This window comes from Malus domestica, chromosome 01 (genome assembly GCF_042453785.1).
Source record: "Malus domestica chromosome 01, GDT2T_hap1".
Taxonomy (NCBI): domain Eukaryota; kingdom Viridiplantae; phylum Streptophyta; class Magnoliopsida; order Rosales; family Rosaceae; genus Malus; species Malus domestica.
In genome coordinates this window covers 23,659,238-23,677,509 of record NC_091661.1, presented here as the reverse complement: position 1 = coordinate 23,677,509, position 18,272 = coordinate 23,659,238, and the positions used below count along the sequence as shown (strand labels likewise).

Below are 18,272 nucleotides of genomic sequence, written 5' to 3'. Positions count from 1 at the left end.
TTAATTACAAGTTCGCCCATCTGTAAAATAACCGATAAGAACCTTAAAAGATATAGAATAATAATAGGTTGGATGCGAAAAAGTGACATGAGCCCTATACTTACATTGGGTTGTGAAATGAATAGATATTAGACATAAATGATGAGGATAGAAGGAATTCTAGAACAAAAAAGTGTGGATGTTCTTTCCAATTATCAACTGATGATGATTAAATATTGATGATAATTATTGAAGTGCATAATCACAATAGTAGAGCATTTGGAGGGTTATTCATTTGTTGGTAGATTATCGTCATCGAAGACTTCATTGTTGGCGAAATAGCATTTCAACTTTTAAGAATAATAGTTACAGGCTATTTTGGATAATAGTGGGTGGAAAATAACATTTCAATTTTTAACTTTTTATGGTGGGTAATATTATAATTTGGATGGAAAAATAGAACAATGAGATGGGTCTAGTAGCTCTTTAACTCTATTATATACACTTAATTATGTACTGAAATAATTTAAAACATTGTTTTGTCAAAACAAATAAAATAGCTAAACCTAAAAATACAAGAGTCGGAAACAAGCAAATACACTCTCAATTTCGAATTCTCCACCATAGACCATCCCTAATCCTTGGGGATAAATCTTAAAATTTTAGTCTGAAATTATTAAAAAATGATTTTAGCTTAATTTTTTCTTTTTGGTAACTTTTTTTAAAATAAAAGATCTGTTATTAATTTTAATTTATTTTTATGAACATTTTAATCTTAAAATATTTAAATTTCGGAGTAAATTGTAGCAATGATCCCTTAACTTTAATCAAATTGGAGCAATGATCCCTAAAGTAAAAATCCATTACCATTGATCCCTCAACTTATCAAAATGTGTAGCTATGGTCATTTTCGTCAACTTCGTCAAAATAAGTTATGTTGGAAGGACCATTAATACAATTAGGGTCCCTCAACTTATCAAAACGTGTAGCTATGGTCTTTTTCGTCAAATTCGTCATAATTTTGTCAAAACGAGTTATGTTGGATAGACCATTGCTACAATTAGGTTAAAGTTAAGGGACCATTATTTCAATTAGGTTAAAGTTGATGGACTCTCTAGTTGGATTAAAGTTGAGGGACCAATGATAATGAATTTTTAGTTGAGTGACCAAGGGTAATAGATTTTTAGTTGAGGGACTATTACTACAATTTACTCTAAATTTCGACAAGTAGTGTTTTATGAATATTTTAATCTAAAAATATTTAAATTTCGATAAGTAATTAAAAATCATACAAATGCATAGGTATTTATAAAGTTTTAAATAATTTTCTTAAATAATTTTAGACGTTAGATTTAATTTTGGGCCGTCAAATTTTTTTTTTTTACCATTAGATTTGATCTCATTTGATCAAGTTCTTAGATTATAAGTAACAAATAAAATTTTTTTTGAAATATGACAGTTTGGTGGGTCCAGAATAATTTAAGCCATGCTTAAATCTTGAGGGAAATTTAGCCTAAAGATATATTCTCTCCGGGGTTTCTTTTAGCCCAATGATTGGAGATGGTTTGGAAGGATTTTAAAGTTTATTTTAAAGCTTATATTTTAAACTTTATCCCATAAGTTGGAGATTGTGTTATAAATATTCATGAATTTAATATAAATTAATTTATAGAAGAGTCGCAAACAGAGCAAATACCTACCCAATTTCGAATTCCCCTCAAAGGCAGATTGTCAGCCCTCCTGTTTGGGTGCCCTTCCCATCCCCTTCTATTTGTGCGGTAACAATTAAGTCACGTCAACATTTTATATTCTTATTGTTTTTTGTCTTATTATCATTATAAAAAAATTAATATAAAATGTTGACGTGACTTAACCGTGACAGCACAAAATAAGAGAGGATGAAAAAGACATTCAAACAGGATGGCAGACAATCTGCCTCCATTCCCCTTCTTATAAATGAATAAATTAATATAAATTAGTCCTCCTTAAAAAAAAAAAAAAGAAAAAAAAAGAAGAGTTATATTCTCTTCAAAGTATAAAACTCTCCGAAACCACGACACGTCGTTTGTCGTGTCTTCTCTGCGAGGGATGTTTACTTCCTAAACCCTCAAAACCTTCACTGCAACCATAGCTGGTAACTAGCTAGGGCACAACTCCCACTCTCTCTCTCTCTTAGGAGTTCCATAGATTTGGGGGAAAAAATGAATAATCTGAAGCTCTACTCGGAGGTCTCTCTGAATCTCCACTTACAATCCGAGGAGGAGCTCATACTCTTCTCCGCTTTCGACATCGAGCAGAATCGCTTGTTCTTCGCTTCCTCCGACAATAACATTTACGCCACTCACCTCTCGTCCATCCAGGTATATATAAATATGTATGTATATATATGTATGTATGTATGTGTGTGTTTGTATGCATGCTTGTTTGATTTTCTTGTTCTAATTGGAACCCTAATTTTGATAATTGATTGTGGTGTAGAATGAAAGGGCGTGGAGCAAAACCTCGATATCGGCGCAAGTTAATCAAATCGAATTGGATCCCAAGGACTTCATCACTTCATTTAGTTACCTCATGGAGAAAGAGGCGCTTTTGGTGGGAACTGGCAATGGGCTTCTGCTGCTGCATTCTGTGGGTGTTAATGCTACCCAAGTCGTTGGTGGTGTGGATGGCGGTGTCAAGTGCATTGCCCCCAGTCCGGATGGTGACCTTCTTGCCATAACTACTGGGTCTGGGCAGGTGCTGGTGATGACTCAGGATTGGGATTTGTTGTACGAGACTGCGCTTGAGGATCTACCGGAAGATGGCAACCACGTATGTAAGGGCCTCTTTCCATTATTCGTGGATTTTCGGTATTTCAGTTTTGCTTTTGTGCTTATCTTTTGCTAGTTGTTTGAGAAATAACATTATACCAATGTGTGGTAAAAGATAATCTTATGAATCAGATTTTAGGACTAACTTGTAGTTTGGTCATTTTAATTTGGCCACATGACCTCCTTACTTGGAGGATTTCCGTGGTTTCTGTTGGTGTCCACTTATCGTTTGTGTATGACATGGGTTTGGTTAATTTGGAAATTTAGTGACTGTTAAAAACTATGGTTTCAGGTGAACAGCAATTATCTTCTAAGTTCACATTTGAAAGCCCTATTTCTTGGCGTGGTGATGGGAAGTACTTTGTCACCCTAAGTGAGGTGCAGGATTTGGCATCCATGCTTAAGAGGCTTAAAATTTGGGAGCGACATTCGGGAGCAGTACATGCTGTATCTGAATCAAAGTCGTTCATTGGATCAGTTGTGGACTGGATGCCCAGTGGAGCAAAAATTGCAGCTGTTTATGATAGGAAATCGGAAAATGAGTGCCCCTCAATAGTTTTCTTTGAGAGGAATGGGTTAGAAAGAAACTTGTTTAGCATCAATGAGCAAACAAATGCAACCATAGAATTTCTCAAGTGGAATTGCAGCTCAGATCTGCTTGCTGCCGTTGTCCGATGTGAAAACTATGACTGCGTCAAGGTTTGGTATTTCAGTAACAACCACTGGTACTTGAAATCTGAAATTAGATACCCAAGACAGGATGGAGTGAGGTTTGTCTGGAATCCAACGAAGTCACTGCAGTTGTTATGTTGGACTCTTGGTGGCCAGATTACATCGTACGACTTCATATGGAATTCAGCTGTGATGGATGACTCTACTGCGCTAGTAATTGATGACTCCAAGATACTTGTAACGCCTCTTTCTTTATACATAATGCCACCTCCGATGTACTTATTCAGCCTTAAATTCCTGAGTGCTGTCCGGGACTTTGCTTTCTATTCCAAGAATTCTAGGAACTGTTTGGCTGCTTTTCTGTCAGATGGTTCTTTATGTGTCGTTGAGCTTCCTGCCACTGATACTTGGGAAGAATTAGAAGGCAAAGAATTTGCTGCTGAAGCATCCATTTCTGAATCACCATTTGGTTCATTTTTGCATATGACATGGTTGGACCCGCATAAAATTCTTGCTGTTTCTCACTACGGGTTCAGTCATAGTAATTACTTATCTCAAACTACATCAAGTGAGGATGGCGCCGGCTTTTATTTGCAGGAAGTTGAGCTTGTATGTTCTGAGAATCATGTCCCTGGTTTAGTGACATGCTCAGGCTGGCATGCAAAAGTTGCTGGCCAAAACTCTCTAGAAGAGATGATTATTTCAATTGCTCCTAATCCTGCTAGAAAAGGTTCGGCATTTGTCCAATTTGATGGTGGAAAGGTTTGCGAGTATGTCCCAAAGTTCGGTATTCCTAGAGGAGTTCCAAAACATGATTGGAGTTTCTCATCAACTTGCCCTTCTATGAGTGTGGTTCTAGTTGGAAACAGTGGGTCATTGGAACCTTTAATTTTTGGACTTGATGAGAGCTGTAGGCTGCACGTCAATGGGAAGATAATATGCAACAACTGCAGCAGTTTCTCTCTGTACTCAAATTTGGATGACCAAGTGATCACGCATATAGTTTTGGCAACTAAGCAGGATTGCCTTTTTATTGCTGACATCACAGATATATTTCATAGAGAGTTGGAAATAAAATATGAGAAACCCATCCAAGCTGGTAACAAGAAACGAGAAGATCATGGAGACTTCATAAACATATGGGAAAGAGGTGCAAAAGTTGTTGGAGTCCTGCATGGAGACGAAGCTGCTGTTATTTTGCAAACAACTCGGGGGAACCTAGAATCCATGTATCCAAGAAAATTGGTCCTGGCCTCTATTTGCAATGCATTGGTACAGAGGCACTTCAGAGACGCACTTCTCATGGTGAGGCGGCATAGGATAGATTTCAATGTCATTGTTGACTATTGTGGTTGGCAAGTGTTTCTCCAATCAGCTTCAGAATTTGTCAAGCAGGTTAATAACTTGAACTACATAACTGAGTTTGTTTGTGCCATAAACAACGAAAACATTATAGAGACACTGTATAAAAAATTTATTTCTCTACCCTTCCCGAAAGAAGCTAAAGATGACTCCAAGGGTTTTGATTCGAATAACAAGATACCTTCTGTGCTTCTGGCCATAAGGAAGGCTCTTGAGGAACATTCACCAGAAGTTCCTGCAAGGGAGCTTTGCATTTTAACCACTCTAGCTCGTAGTGACCCCCCTGCACTTGATGAGGCTTTGGAGAGAATAAAAGCTATCCGTGAAATGGAATTGTCAGGTTCCAATGACCAAAGGAGAATGTCGTACCCCTCTGCTGAAGAGGCTTTGAAGCATCTCCTGTGGTTATCTGATTCTGAGTCTGTGTATGAGGCTGCTTTAGGCCTTTACGATTTGAACCTTGCAGCTATGGTGGCATTGAACTCTCAGCGGGACCCTAAAGAGTTCCTTCCTTTTCTTCAACAATTGGAATCGATGCCAGTTACTTTAATGCGTTATAACATTGACCTTAGGCTGCACAGGTTTGAGAAAGCGCTCAAGCACATTGTTTCTGCAGGAGACGCTTGTTACTCAGATTCTCTGAATCTGATGAGGAAAAATCCTCAACTTTTCCCCTTGGGACATCAATTGATTGCTAATCCTGCCAAGAAGAAGCAAGTCCTTGAGGCCTGGGGAGATTATCTTAGTGGTGAAAAATGCTTCGATGATGCTGCTGCCACTTATTTGTGTTGTTCCAGTTTGGAGAAGGCTTTGAAGTCATACCGTGCTTGTGGTAATTGGAGTAAGGTGCTTACAGTTGCTGGGCTTCTAAAACTGAGTGAAGATGAGATCATGCAAATGGCTCATGAGCTTTGTGAAGAACTTCAAGCACTTGGTAAACCAAGGGAAGCAGCCAAAATTGCTCTGGAGTATTGTGGTGACGTTAACAATGGGATGAATTTGTTGATTAGCGCCAGGGATTGGGAGGAGGCTTTGAGAGTCGCTTTAATGCACAATAGACAGGATTTGGTCTCTGATGTGAAGAATGCATCCTTGGAATGTGCAAGCTTGCTCATTGGTGAATACGAGGAAGGTTTGGAGAAAGTAGGGAAGTACTTGGCTCGATACTTGGCTTTAAGACAAAGAAGGTTACTTCTTGCAGCAAAAATCAAGTCAGAGGAATGGTCAATGGACGATCTTGACGATGATACTGCTTCAGAAGCTAGCAGTAATTTCAGTGGAATGAGTGCTTACACCACGGGGTATGTATTTTACATCTTATTGTCATATATCTTTTCCTCTTTGGCTAGATCTTGCATCTTGTTTTTTTTTTTCTTCTAGTTGTGTAGCTAACGTTCTCCATCAGAGGGTCATAATGTGTTGATTATCACTTCTGTGCCCGGACCCAAATGGTGTGGCACCCGTATGCAATATATTGTTTCAGCCAATGTCGTCTTGTTGAGGATGGTCACAGCTGCTGTCTCCCCTCACTTCTTTCCACCTTCCATTATTTCTTACATTTACTTCTTTGGAACGTTGCATTTCAGTTTATTTTTTAGCTATTTCTTCAAAGATCGTATTGTGGAGGATGGTTCTCACATTGAGTTCAATGCCTGTAGTTTGTACCATCAGTCTTTAATTGGTTTCCAATCTCGTGTGCAGGACCAGGGGTAGCTCTGGTACTTCCACCCGATCAAGGGCAGCCAGCAAGGCAAGAGATGCCAGGCGCCAGAGAAAAAGAGGAAAAATCCGCCCCGGCAGGTATGATTGTTATTGTGAAAGATTAAGAGATTCTTTTCCAATATTGTTACTGTTCCTGGTCACTAACAATTGGTAATAAATTAACTACTTGACATTTTAGTCCTGGCGAGGAACTGGCTCTGGCAGACCACTTGAAGGGAATGTCTCTAACGACTGGAGCTTTGCAAGAGCTAAAGTCTTTGTTACTTTCGCTTATGATGCTTGGCGAGGTTGAAATCGCAAGGAAGCTGCAAAGGGCTGGGGAAAACCTTCAACTGTCTCATATGGCAGCAGTCAAACTAACTGAAGATACAATATCCAGTGATAACACAGATGAGCATACGCAGACTTTGGATCATTACACACAAATTATCCGAAGTGAAGTGCAGAACTCCGAGGCTTTCTTTTGGCGATGTAAAGTATTTCTTTCCCCTTAACAAGGGAGTTTGGTAACTTTCTAACAACAAAATCTTTCGAGACATAGCTTGGTCAGGTTCCTTGCATGGATGAAATGTCCATGCGATGCCTGTAGATGGTAGCTTGTTTGAAGCCGGAGAAATTTGACATTTCCTTGTATTATCTGGCGAATCCCTTGCACTGGAAAGGCTCCAGATTGTCGATACACAGAAAACTGTTATCTGCTTGCTGTGCGGAGTTTGGCGCATGCTGTTCTCTAGACGCTGGTTGGCGAAAGGCGTAGGAAGCAAACGAGTTAGGGGGGGGGGGGGGGGGGTAAGGAAAGGCAATTTCATCAGAGAAGCAAGTGATTCTCGATTTTGTTTTTCATTGTTTGGATCTTGTATCAGATACTTGATTATGTTTTTCTCAAGTGTAATTAAACTAAATTCGTTAAAAATTTGGGTTCTTTTTTTTTACTTGGGAGGAATTCGTGTATGTTCTGTTTTTTACAATGCCATCGCCGGTGAAGTGTTTGCTTTGAAAAAGATTTTCACCAGATTTCTAGCAAAAAATTAAAAAAAAAAAATCATAAAAAAAAGGGCCCAACCGGGTTCGAACCGGTGACCTCTTGATTTGCAGTCAAATGCTCTACCACTGAGCTATGGACCCTTGGATGTTCATACATCTGCCATGTTTAATTATATATCCAAATGTAATCATAAAAAGCTAGTTTTGTCACTATGCTTAGATTTATTGGATTTGTTGCTAAATATCGGTATTAAACCCGAAACTCAGCCAATAACCCAATCATTACACTTCAACCGGATTATTCTATTTCATCTTTTAGAAAGAAAAGAACTTCACTTAAAATACTTAATAGCATGTAGTACGTAATTGAACCGGTGGTTGTATATTTCACGTGAGAGGGCATCCACGTAAACCTGAGAAAATAAAGTTAAAATAAAGATTTCCTCACACATTAGAAAATCATCCGGTGTAGCTCACTACATCTCATGGTTTAGAGTTTCCAGGTTCAACTCCTGGCACCGGAATATTTTTTTTAGATTATTTTTTCATTACTATAAAAAAATTCTCATCCAATTCTTTGTTAGGTACATAATCTTTTCTCTAATCACATTTCACCACCTTAGTAGTAGTTCTAATTGCGCAATCTCAACAACAATGGATAAGAGGCCTTCCCTGCAACAATACTACTAATCTCAAACCAATCATGCACTGTCACGTGAGAAAGTTAAAATACTCCACAAAAAAATTAACTTATTGATTTGAGATACCGCCACAGTAGCATCTCTGCTCCATGTTAATTTCTCTCCCTTTTTTATGTCTTAGCAAACCACTTCTCAATTCAAGTCCATTTTTTCAGACTGGTGTCATTGGTACAAGCCTCCTCCAAATATCACCATCCTCCAAGTGGTTAGTAAAATCTCTTTCACCAGGACAAAAAGGAACATTGTTATTCCTTGGTGACATTCACTAGAGCAATGAATACAACTTCAGCAGCAAGCTGTGACTCTTAGGCATCTCGTCCTTGGCCAATATCTGTCAAACCTGCCAACACGAAACGAAAACAATTGATGCAGCATTCGTTGTGACAAAGCTCGAAACCAATTATTCGAGCAAATAAATTAGAAGAACCAAAGCAACAAAAATGAAATGTTCAACAAGTTAGAGAGGAAAGGTGATTACTGAAGTGGTTCTCAGTTCAATCTGGTTGTTTCCATACAATCTGTAGCTTTCACTGCAGGGGGCAGTGAGCAGACTTCGCAGCTTCGAGAACAAAATCTTGTTTGTTGAAGTTGTGATTGCTTAAAGTTGTATGATGGGGGTTGTGCAACTCTCGTCAAGGTCTTAAGTAAGTTATTTCACATACTATGCAAGTTCTCAGCTCTCAAGTTGGGGATGGGTAATTGTAGTCACCCACCCGAGAGGGCTGGACCCTGATTTCAACCTCTACCCAACTACATCCCGGAGTTCTCTTCAACCCCGTGTCACTCATCATTGATCTTGTCTTGCCAGAATCACCCCATCTAGAAGAATGAGCACGTATATCAGATAAAACTATGTAATTCGCGGCATTTCTAGGCTCAAGCTTAACAAGATGACTCAATGCAATTTCTCCCAACTCCGCATTAGAATGCACCCTACATATGCACCTAATAAAGCTCCCCATTGTTAGATCCCACATCGCCCAAGGGAGTGGATTATCTATGCCTTATATGCACATACCCATCTCCATATAGCACGAGGCCTTTTGGGGATTCACTGGCTTCCGATTCCATTGGAACTTCGAAGTTAAGCGAGTTCGGGCGAGAACATTCCTAAGATGGGTGACTTCTTGTGAAGTTCTCGTCTGATTTCCCAAAAACAAAACCGTGAGGGCGTGGTCGGAGCCTAAAGCGGACAATATCGTGCTACGACGGAATCGAGCCCGGTTTAGGATGTGACACCCAGACTCCAGCATACGGTTCGGTTGGCATTGTATTAATTAAGTTTAAAGCTTCATCGAATAAACCAGCACGACCTAGAAGATATACCAAGCAAGCATAATGTTCCAACTCTGGTTCAAGATTGTGCTTTCCATGCATGGCCTGAAAAATATTCTTTCCTTCTTTTACCAGACCTGCGTGTCTGCAAGCGTACAGAACACTGATGAATGATACAGAATCAACTTGGACAGAACTCTCTTAAGTCCGCCACTCCAGATATGCCACTGCAGGAAGGATGCTAACAAATGTGACTAAATTATACCCGGAAATTATCACATTCCACGATACCACATCCTTCATAAATTCGGTTCTGTTATACAGAATGTCAGCTGAGGATATGTTACAGCATTTGCAATACATGCCAATAAGATCATTTTTGGCGGCAACATCATCCTCGCACCCATTCTTTATAATCTGTCCATGAATACAGGTACAACAGTAACTTGCTCTTCACCGTGATCTAGGTCACTTAGTATGCTACAAGCGGAAATAAAACCCACCGTGGTTCCTGCATCAGCCTTTATTCCAAACGACTAGAGCTGGCAAATCAATCTATTACCGCTGTTATTGGGTACATATCACCATAATATAGATGTGAGATTGGTAATGGTAATGACGGTGTAAGGTGAAATCATGGATTTAAATATCGATACTATCGGCGAAATATCGCCGATAATATCGATTTTTCGGGGAATGGATATTTAAATAGGTATCCGTGTGGTTTTCGTCAAAATATCGTGATATTATCGATAATATCGCGATATTTTGGAAATATCGAGATATTCTGTTGAACGGTGCAATCGGACTCTGATATCGAACGCCGGAGAAGAACGCCGGAGATGGTGTGCCTATTCCCGAGCCGATTTCGTCCCAAAAACCTTGCAAAAACACGATTTTTAACTTCAATTTCACATATAAGCTTCAAATTTCACGCATGCATCAACGATTCAACATATGTGATGTCGGTTTAGGGCTTAGGGTTTCAATGGAATCTCACCTGAAAAATCGATGACTGGGCCAACTCCTTGCTCAGCGGCGCACCACCAGAGACTACTGAGCCAAGTCCGACTTCGCCAGAGCCACGATCAACGACAACGAAGGATCGAGAGAGTGGGCGAAGGATCGAGAGAATGGGAGAAGGGGGAGATCTGTGTGTGTGTGGGTCGAATGGAGAAGGGGGAGAAGAGAGGTCAGGCCTCAGAGAAGAAGAGAGAAGGATCGAGGGCCTCAAAGAAGAAGAGAGAAGGATCGAGAAGGGGGAGATCTGTGTGTGTGTGGGTCGAATGGAGAAAAGGGAGAAGAGAGGTCCGGCGCCTCAGACTCAGAGAAGAAGAGAGAAGGATCGAGAATGAGAGAGAGAGAGAGAGAGCCGTATGCGTGTGAGATATGTGTGCGTGTGTTGTGTGCGTGTGTGATGGCATGTCTGTGTGTGTGTGTGCCTCTGTGGTTGAGTGACCCCATCTGACTCACCTCATGAATTTTTCAATCACTTTTTACAATTGCAGACAATGGACAACGAATAATAGCGTGTCTGTGTGTGTGCCTATGTGGTACTAAAGTGTAAAATATTGTACTAATTCATTATATATAAATGATTTATGGTGTGTTTAGACTTCTTTCATTAATTACTACATATTTTCTACACTCACAATGTTTGTCAGCTCGCTATATAATCAACTTGATAATGTTAAATCCATCATGCAATGCATTTCATTCCAATTTTTTGTGATAAACTAATAGATAATTGACTAAATAAACATCCTGCAAAGTTTCAATAAAAATTTCCAAGTTTTTCTTACAATTTCCGTGGTTTCCATGTAATTTTTATCGATATCGATATTTTATCGATATTTCCGTCGATATTTTCGTGTTTTCGGACTACCGATATTTCCGATATTATCGATATTTAAATCTTTGAATGAAATTAAACAAAATGGGTCTTAATGTGTACCCAGTAACAACTCGATAGGTTGAAATGTCACCTCTACAAACAACCATAATTCATGGAACACCTTGAGCTTGCTCCTCAGGTGACTTGTAGACTTGTAGTTTCAAGTGGAAGTCTTTTAGGCCTGGAGCCCACATAATACTGAGAGACCTACATTTGATGTAGGCCCAATAGGCCCAACTTTATCATCTCTCTCGCCACCCTCCTCAAGGTTCACTTTCTGAATCAGACCCAGATTGGTCTCTGGAGTTTGGGGGTTAGGGTTTTGGGAAATGGAAGCCAGGAAGCTCCTCAACGACAAGAAATTCTGGGTCGCATCTTTCCTCATTGCTTGGGCTGCTGCTCTCCAGGTACGCCAACATCTCTTTCTTCACACACAGAGACTGCACATTTAGTGTTATAATATATATATATATATATATATATATATATATATGTATGTATGTATTATAATCTATGTAAGTCTTATAGTTATGAACTGGATGTGGAAGTCAAGTTGGATGCTTTTGTGAGTTTTCAGGGGCACATGATGTGGGTGCAGAGACAGGAATCCTTCAAGCAAAAGTTTGGCAGTCTCAGCGAAACCGAAACCAGTGATGCCGAAGAGTAAAGAAAACAGGACAGATTTGTTTGAAAGCACATCAAATTTTGTATGTAAACAAAACAAATCCCATTTAATTTTTTTTTTTTTATGAGTTCTGTTGTGTAGCTTGGGAGCTTTCACTTTTAGTAATCTGACTGAAATGTGAAACTTTTTGTAGACATGCATTGTGATATGCAAAGAAATAAAGTGATTGTGGTGTATAAATTAAAGGCAAAGCTCATTTTCGGGTTGTTGCTTAGTTGTTTATGCTGTTTTTGTCCACCGTACTGCCTTAATTTTGTGTTTTGGATGGTTGTTGTTGCGGTTTTTGTCCACTTTACTGCCTTAATTTTGCGTTTTGGATAGTTGTTTTTGCAGTCATGTTGAGTTTAGGATCTTGTGCACGTCTTTGATGTATGATTAAAGGTTTTATTTATTTATGAATTTTGTTGATTTGATAGAAAAGAAGAAAGGCAAAATTAGAAATCCAATGTGCTTTGACTTGTATGTCGTTGGTTTGTTTTCTTTGTTAATAACAGAGGTTGCTGCCCAAAACATGTGTGATTTTTCTATTGGGGATAACAAATGGTGACAAGCTTTGCCTGTATGAAGTTGTAATTTTCCCAGCATTTAACATGAACGTTACCTGCTGCTTTTACAACCATGAGTAATCAGGGCATCCTTGAGATTGCCATTTTCCTGTTTTAAGTCCGAACATGGATCACATATCTTAGAAATCCAATAGATTTTGAGAGTTTTTAGTGTTGTCATTTCTGCTTGCCCGCAAGTTTCTAGTGCGGTTGTAAGTAGTTCGTAGTATGTTGATGTGCACATGTAGGACCCGTAGCTAGCATTGACATAGATTGAATGGCAGTGACGATGCTTTGAACTAGTAAACCTTGAATTAGAAGGAGTTGGTGCCGTTAGATAAGCCTGCATCAGACTGTTTAAGACTTCCTAGAACTCCTCTGTTAGAAACTGTTCTCTCTTCCACGGGTGGGGTTAGGGATGGGCAAATACCCATTGGTTATGGGTAACCGCGATTACCCGTCCATTTAAATTAAACGGTTACGGTTATGGGTAACCGTTTAGATAAATAAACGGTTATGGGTATGGGTATAACCGTTTACCCGTAAAATTTAAATGGACGGTTATGACTATTAACCGCGGTTATAAACGGGTAACCATTTACCCATTTATTTTATATATGTAAAACTAACACAAACCATGTTCTCGATCTAATAATACTTAGCACCCAATAAATTAGCAAGGAATTCATCGGTCATTCTCTCAATAACACTGCTACAGGAATGATGATTCTCATAATCAAGGAATTGGCCAAATTAACTTAAATTCCTTACGGGTAACCGTGAAATTGACATAAATGCTTTGACAGAAATGTCTTCTAAACAATTTTTGTAACCCAATAATACTTAGCAAATATTATATTTATCTTTATTGGTAACAGTTAAAAATATCGTCCGTAAACTATTATTTCAATTATTGGAATGGTATAAGGACTTAAAAAATTAAAATATGGAAATGTATGATGAATGTACTTATAATGTTGTTTAATTGTCAAAAAAAAATTATGACAATTTTTTTTTTTAAATTTTCAAGTTGTTAAAAAACATGTAGACGGGTGAAAAAGGGGTAATGGTAAAAAAAAAAAAAAGATAAACGGGTTAAAAAGGATAAATAGGTAAACGGGTATTAAACGGTTACGGTTAAATGTGTATGCGGTTATGGGTATGGTTAACTGTTTATAAACGGTTATGGGTATGGATATAACCGTTTAGGCAATTAACCAACGGGTAAACGGTTATGCGAGTATGAGCATAAACGGTTATGAGTAAATAACTGCGGTTATCCGTCCGCCATAATCGTTGGCTATCCCTACGTGGGGTAAGATGGCAGGATGGTGGAGGAATCCGCGTTGCGGCATGGTCGTAAACTTCTCACGTTTTCTTGGTAGATTAGGGATAAGATAACAAATTTCCATCCGTGTCATCGATGACTCATGAATATTCATGGTGTCATCATGCGAATGTGAGATCAAAATACATCACCCAGATAAAAGTTTCCCCTTTTCTGCCTTTTTTAATTTTAATTTTAATTTTATTTTAAACTTTTTTAAGACATGAATTTCAAGGAAGTTACAATCTGGGAAACTGTTGAAATGACTGCATGGAAGCTTGAGGAAACAAAATATGTCATCTTAGCAGCAGATCATCTAGAATCCCACACTAGTCTTCAAGTTTATGTTGGTCAGCGGTTTTAGGTATTTTGACAGAAGCATAATATGATTTTCTTGCCCAAGTCTAACCTTGCTTGATGTGAGAATATAAGTGCATCATATATAATATTATCTGTCATCCTCGAATTCAGTTTCAGATAAAGAATGATTTCCGCACATTAATATTTTATGCATATCTACTCTTTATATTCATCAATGTCTCTTGATTTTTTTTAACTTAATATTTAAAAATTAAAAATAAACATATGCTGACAGGATGTGCGAAAATTATTTCCTTTTCATGTAATCAAATCAAATCGAAATTCTCAAATCCCAACTTGTTCAGTTCTAACAATGAGGATGGGCAAGCGGGGGAAGTCAACATGGAAGGCATAAGATTTTGACCCGAAAAGCTACATCCAGTTCAAGAAAAGTGTAAAATGGGTTCTTCTTATTCATTGCACTCTTGTTAGGTGAGGTCAGAGTCAAGCGAGTATTAGAGTTGCACCAATTGCTCAGCTACCCAAACCATTATTCACACTTAATGGAGTTTATTTGACGTTTGAACTTGTTTCTTGTTCAATAATTCTAAAAGGAGACGATCTGTTTTATCATTAATTGTATACACTTTATACATTTATGAGTTTTTCTTATCGCACAACTTATTCATGCGTGTTGTGATGAGAGAGTATTTTATGGCACTTGAAATACCTACTTGAATATCGGGGCACTTGCAAAAATTTCTCCAAGGGAGGCCTTAGCTAGGTTAAGGCGGCCATTTCACTAATGCAATAAGAGAGTAGATGAGTATTATCCAAACCCTAGTACCTGTTTCCGGGAAAGCAGTAGCTTTCTGATTAAAAAAATACGGAGTTGTGTGGAGAGCTCACAGCAGACTTATTTATTTGTATATTTAAACAACTTAACCATTGGCTTGGCAACTGTAATTACTTAATCAGTAGATAATTTGACCTAGTTAGTGTATAATCGTTGAGCAATAATTTCACATTACTTAATTTTAAAGTTGTACAACAAGTTATGTACTTGGGCAACTTTAAACTCAAAGAGGTTTATATAAACGTTGACATTTAGCAAAAACAGTAGCAAATACATTCAATAAAAACCTTCATATATATGATCAAGTTATTCAATACTCACTAATTTAAGTCAACAATGTTTTTAATCAGCGCAGACTTGAGTTAGGTTAGTTGATAAAGTAGTATTGGGGCCATTTGCAATTAAGTTTGAATCTTCTTTCTTGTGTATTATAACATATTAAGATATGACATTATTGTAAAAAAAAAAAAACCAAAAAGAAAAAAAGTCAGCATGAAGAAGTTGTTCCCGCTTTCTTTTACGCCTCCTTTATTATTAAAAATAAATAAATAAAGATTAATATGATGTCATCAGGAGCTGGGATTCTTAGAGCCAGGATAAATTATAAAATGTAACTGAGATTTTGGTTTTACTGTTCCAAACTTCTGGTTCGAAGGAGACCTGAATAAAAGTCATGCTTCATGAGCTCACTCACTATTAGTCCAACCTTTATATTTCCAACCTTTGAGCATGACAAAGAGACATGCAGTATTTACAATATTTGGCGCCAGTCAGTCTAGTATTTCGGTTTCTTAAGTCAATACTATCCCAGTCCAATTTACACACTATCAGAGTGTTAGGACCGTTTCTGATAAATACATGAATATGACTTCTGAGAATTTTTTATACGTTAATTTATTAAGTAATTTCCTATGTATCCCTCTCTTCCTCTCCATTAATTATTCAAATTGTTTTCATAAAAGTTATTGTACATGCAGACTTTGAAGTGCACTCGATCGTTTCAGATTCAAATGGAAATTTCGACTGGATAACGATGTAAAACTTAAATATGCAGTGCACTTGAGGATTAACTTTCGGGACGTCACCATGGCGACTATAAGGTTATAAATTCAATTACCAATTACTTGTAGACTTGGCCAACTATGCGTTGAAGAATGAAATTTTATGTTCGGAAACTCAACAAAATAAATTGTATTGAGGTATTTTTTAATAAAATCCAAACATTTTCGGACGGTACGTTAAGTTATGTCAGTATTGGTGTGCTTAGAATTGAGTTGCAACTAATCTTGACACTACATGTATTATACATAATACATTAGAATTTCATTTATATATTCCGCATATGTCATCACTTACTCCATTAACATGTTTCCTTGCATATTGTTTCTGGTCAGATTATTTTATATAAGTAGAATTCTTTTGCAAATAAAGTTATATAATATGCCCGCATGTAGCTCACACACATAGTATTGTTATATACTTGTATATAAGGACAATTTTTTTTCCCTGTTAGGTAATATTAAAATACGTATGTTAGTGATCTAGACACTTCGTTAAGTTGATTACATTTTCCTTGAATATGTGATTCAAATTTACAAATTTACTCATAATATTATATTGTAGACTGTTGGCAGATTATCTATAGATATATGCATGGAAAAAGTTTGCTACCTAAATGTTTCCAAAAAAAGTTTGCTACCTAAATCAAATCAAGTTCACACCAATTAAGGAATTTCAACCTGATCCAATCTTACTGTGCAGGTCTAGTAGGAGTCTTGCACACATATTCGACACGTTTCTTTTGTTTGGAAAAGTTGGACCAAAATTGTTTACAATTGCACCAACTATTGAGCTACCATCCTCATCACCATTCTAGAAATTAAGTTTTAACTTGACTTGCGTGGGAAAACTTGTTAAAACATAACATCAATATTAGAGAAATGCTAAGGCTCTTTAAATGATCATTTTTTTTTTCTTTGCATTTTTTTTTCTTTGTGTTGTATCCTTCTAATTCAAGTAGTACATGAGTTGAGTTTAGAACATCGTGAAATAGATATGTTCTTTTATTTACTCTTATTAAAGGTACAATTGAGAGGAGCCAATTCTAGTACGAGAGAACTAAGTTTGGCCAACCTATAGTGTAAATATAAGAGAATTACATAAGAGAAATGAGGGATATAGAAGAGTGGAGGAAGGATGGTAGCAGATGTAAAAGAAATGTATCGGGAAAGGCATACAAAATGAAACTAAAAACCAAAATCTATCCTTCACTTTCAAAATTTTGTTTCTATCATTCACATTCTTATTTAGTTCTTCCTATCACCCTTTTCATCCCTTCACTCATGTACTTTTTCATATTTTAAACACATAAAAGTGAACTAAAACTAAAAACAAAATGATTATCAAATGAGCCTTAAGATTAACTCATCACATGATTGATTTTTTAGTATTCATGCTTGTAAGACCCAAGAACGGCCATAATCAACCTCCACCTACGCCGGTGATCCTAGCCCTTCTCTTAATACTAATAGATCATGGGCTTAGAACAAAGTAACTTCTTCTCCTTGGAGTTTATAGTTTACGTGACCAGATTTTGAGGTCTATATAATGAAGAATGATGACAGTGATGGGAGATGGAAAGTGAGGTTAGTGATGATGGAAGACACAATTTGTTTTTACGCGAAGTCGTCAAAGGCAATTAAGTATTGTTCATACTGTCTAACAAGTAAGCTCAGCTTATCAAAGAACCTTTAGACTATTTTGCCCATGTTATTATGTACCAAGGAAAGGGGGAGTCATCAAACATTAATAAGTGCTACAAGTAATACTACTCTTATCACATTTTCATACTATATTTTTATCACCACTCTAGTAGAGGTACGTCTGCCAATACATATGAGTCTCATATATATTTAAAATGTGGTATAAAAAATGTGATGGAAGTAATATTTTTGAAGTGCTACTCGTTTTTCTTATTTTCTTTTTGGTGGGGTGGGGGGTTTGGGGGGATTCATCGACAGCTCGTTTTCCAATTCTTGGTAAGCTTGACTCTGGTACTGCTTTATTTGCAAAACTTACACGCATCCATGCATTTAGTAGATGTAGCAGTCAATTAATTAATATGATACATTTTCTTGTAGAACAACTATATATTGGAATA

The 18,272-nt window shown here is 37.4% G+C and overlaps 2 protein-coding genes, 1 long non-coding RNA gene and 1 other non-coding gene across 5 annotated transcripts; 2 read left to right on the top strand and 2 right to left on the bottom strand.

The window, feature by feature from the left end:
- The first annotated feature begins 2,032 nt into the window (after nucleotides 1–2,032).
- On the top strand, nucleotides 2,033–7,475 carry LOC114824349 (elongator complex protein 1-like). Of its 2 annotated transcripts, XM_029101008.2 has the most exons (5): nucleotides 2,033–2,339; nucleotides 2,458–2,794; nucleotides 3,082–6,124; nucleotides 6,525–6,623; nucleotides 6,724–7,475. In XM_029101008.2, exons 1-5 carry the CDS (start codon nucleotides 2,181–2,183, stop codon nucleotides 7,037–7,039), a joined length of 3,954 nt encoding a protein of 1,317 aa, XP_028956841.2. In that variant the 5' UTR covers nucleotides 2,033–2,180; the 3' UTR covers nucleotides 7,040–7,475. The 2 variants fall into 2 exon arrangements, with proteins under 2 accessions (XP_028956841.2, XP_070681284.1); XM_070825183.1 differs by lacking the exon at nucleotides 2,033–2,339 and having other exon boundaries at nucleotides 2,655–2,790.
- A 123-nt stretch (nucleotides 7,476–7,598) lies between these two features.
- TRNAC-GCA (transfer RNA cysteine (anticodon GCA)) lies at nucleotides 7,599–7,670 on the bottom strand. The gene has a single exon. It is a non-coding gene; the product is annotated as a tRNA-Cys (tRNA).
- Nucleotides 7,671–8,123: 453 nt separating this feature from the next.
- LOC139196024 (uncharacterized) lies at nucleotides 8,124–10,088 on the bottom strand. Its single transcript, XR_011581098.1, has 2 exons — nucleotides 8,709–10,088; nucleotides 8,124–8,570 (listed from the first exon to the last, which is right to left on the bottom strand). It is a non-coding gene; the product is annotated as an uncharacterized lncRNA (long non-coding RNA).
- Nucleotides 10,089–11,617: 1,529 nt separating this feature from the next.
- LOC103417740 (uncharacterized) lies at nucleotides 11,618–12,306 on the top strand. Its single transcript, XM_029101001.2, has 2 exons — nucleotides 11,618–11,806; nucleotides 11,977–12,306. The coding sequence occupies exons 1-2, from the start codon at nucleotides 11,729–11,731 to the stop codon at nucleotides 12,064–12,066; spliced, it is 168 nt and encodes a 55-aa protein (XP_028956834.1). The 5' UTR covers nucleotides 11,618–11,728; the 3' UTR covers nucleotides 12,067–12,306.
- Nucleotides 12,307–18,272: the final 5,966 nt, after the last annotated feature.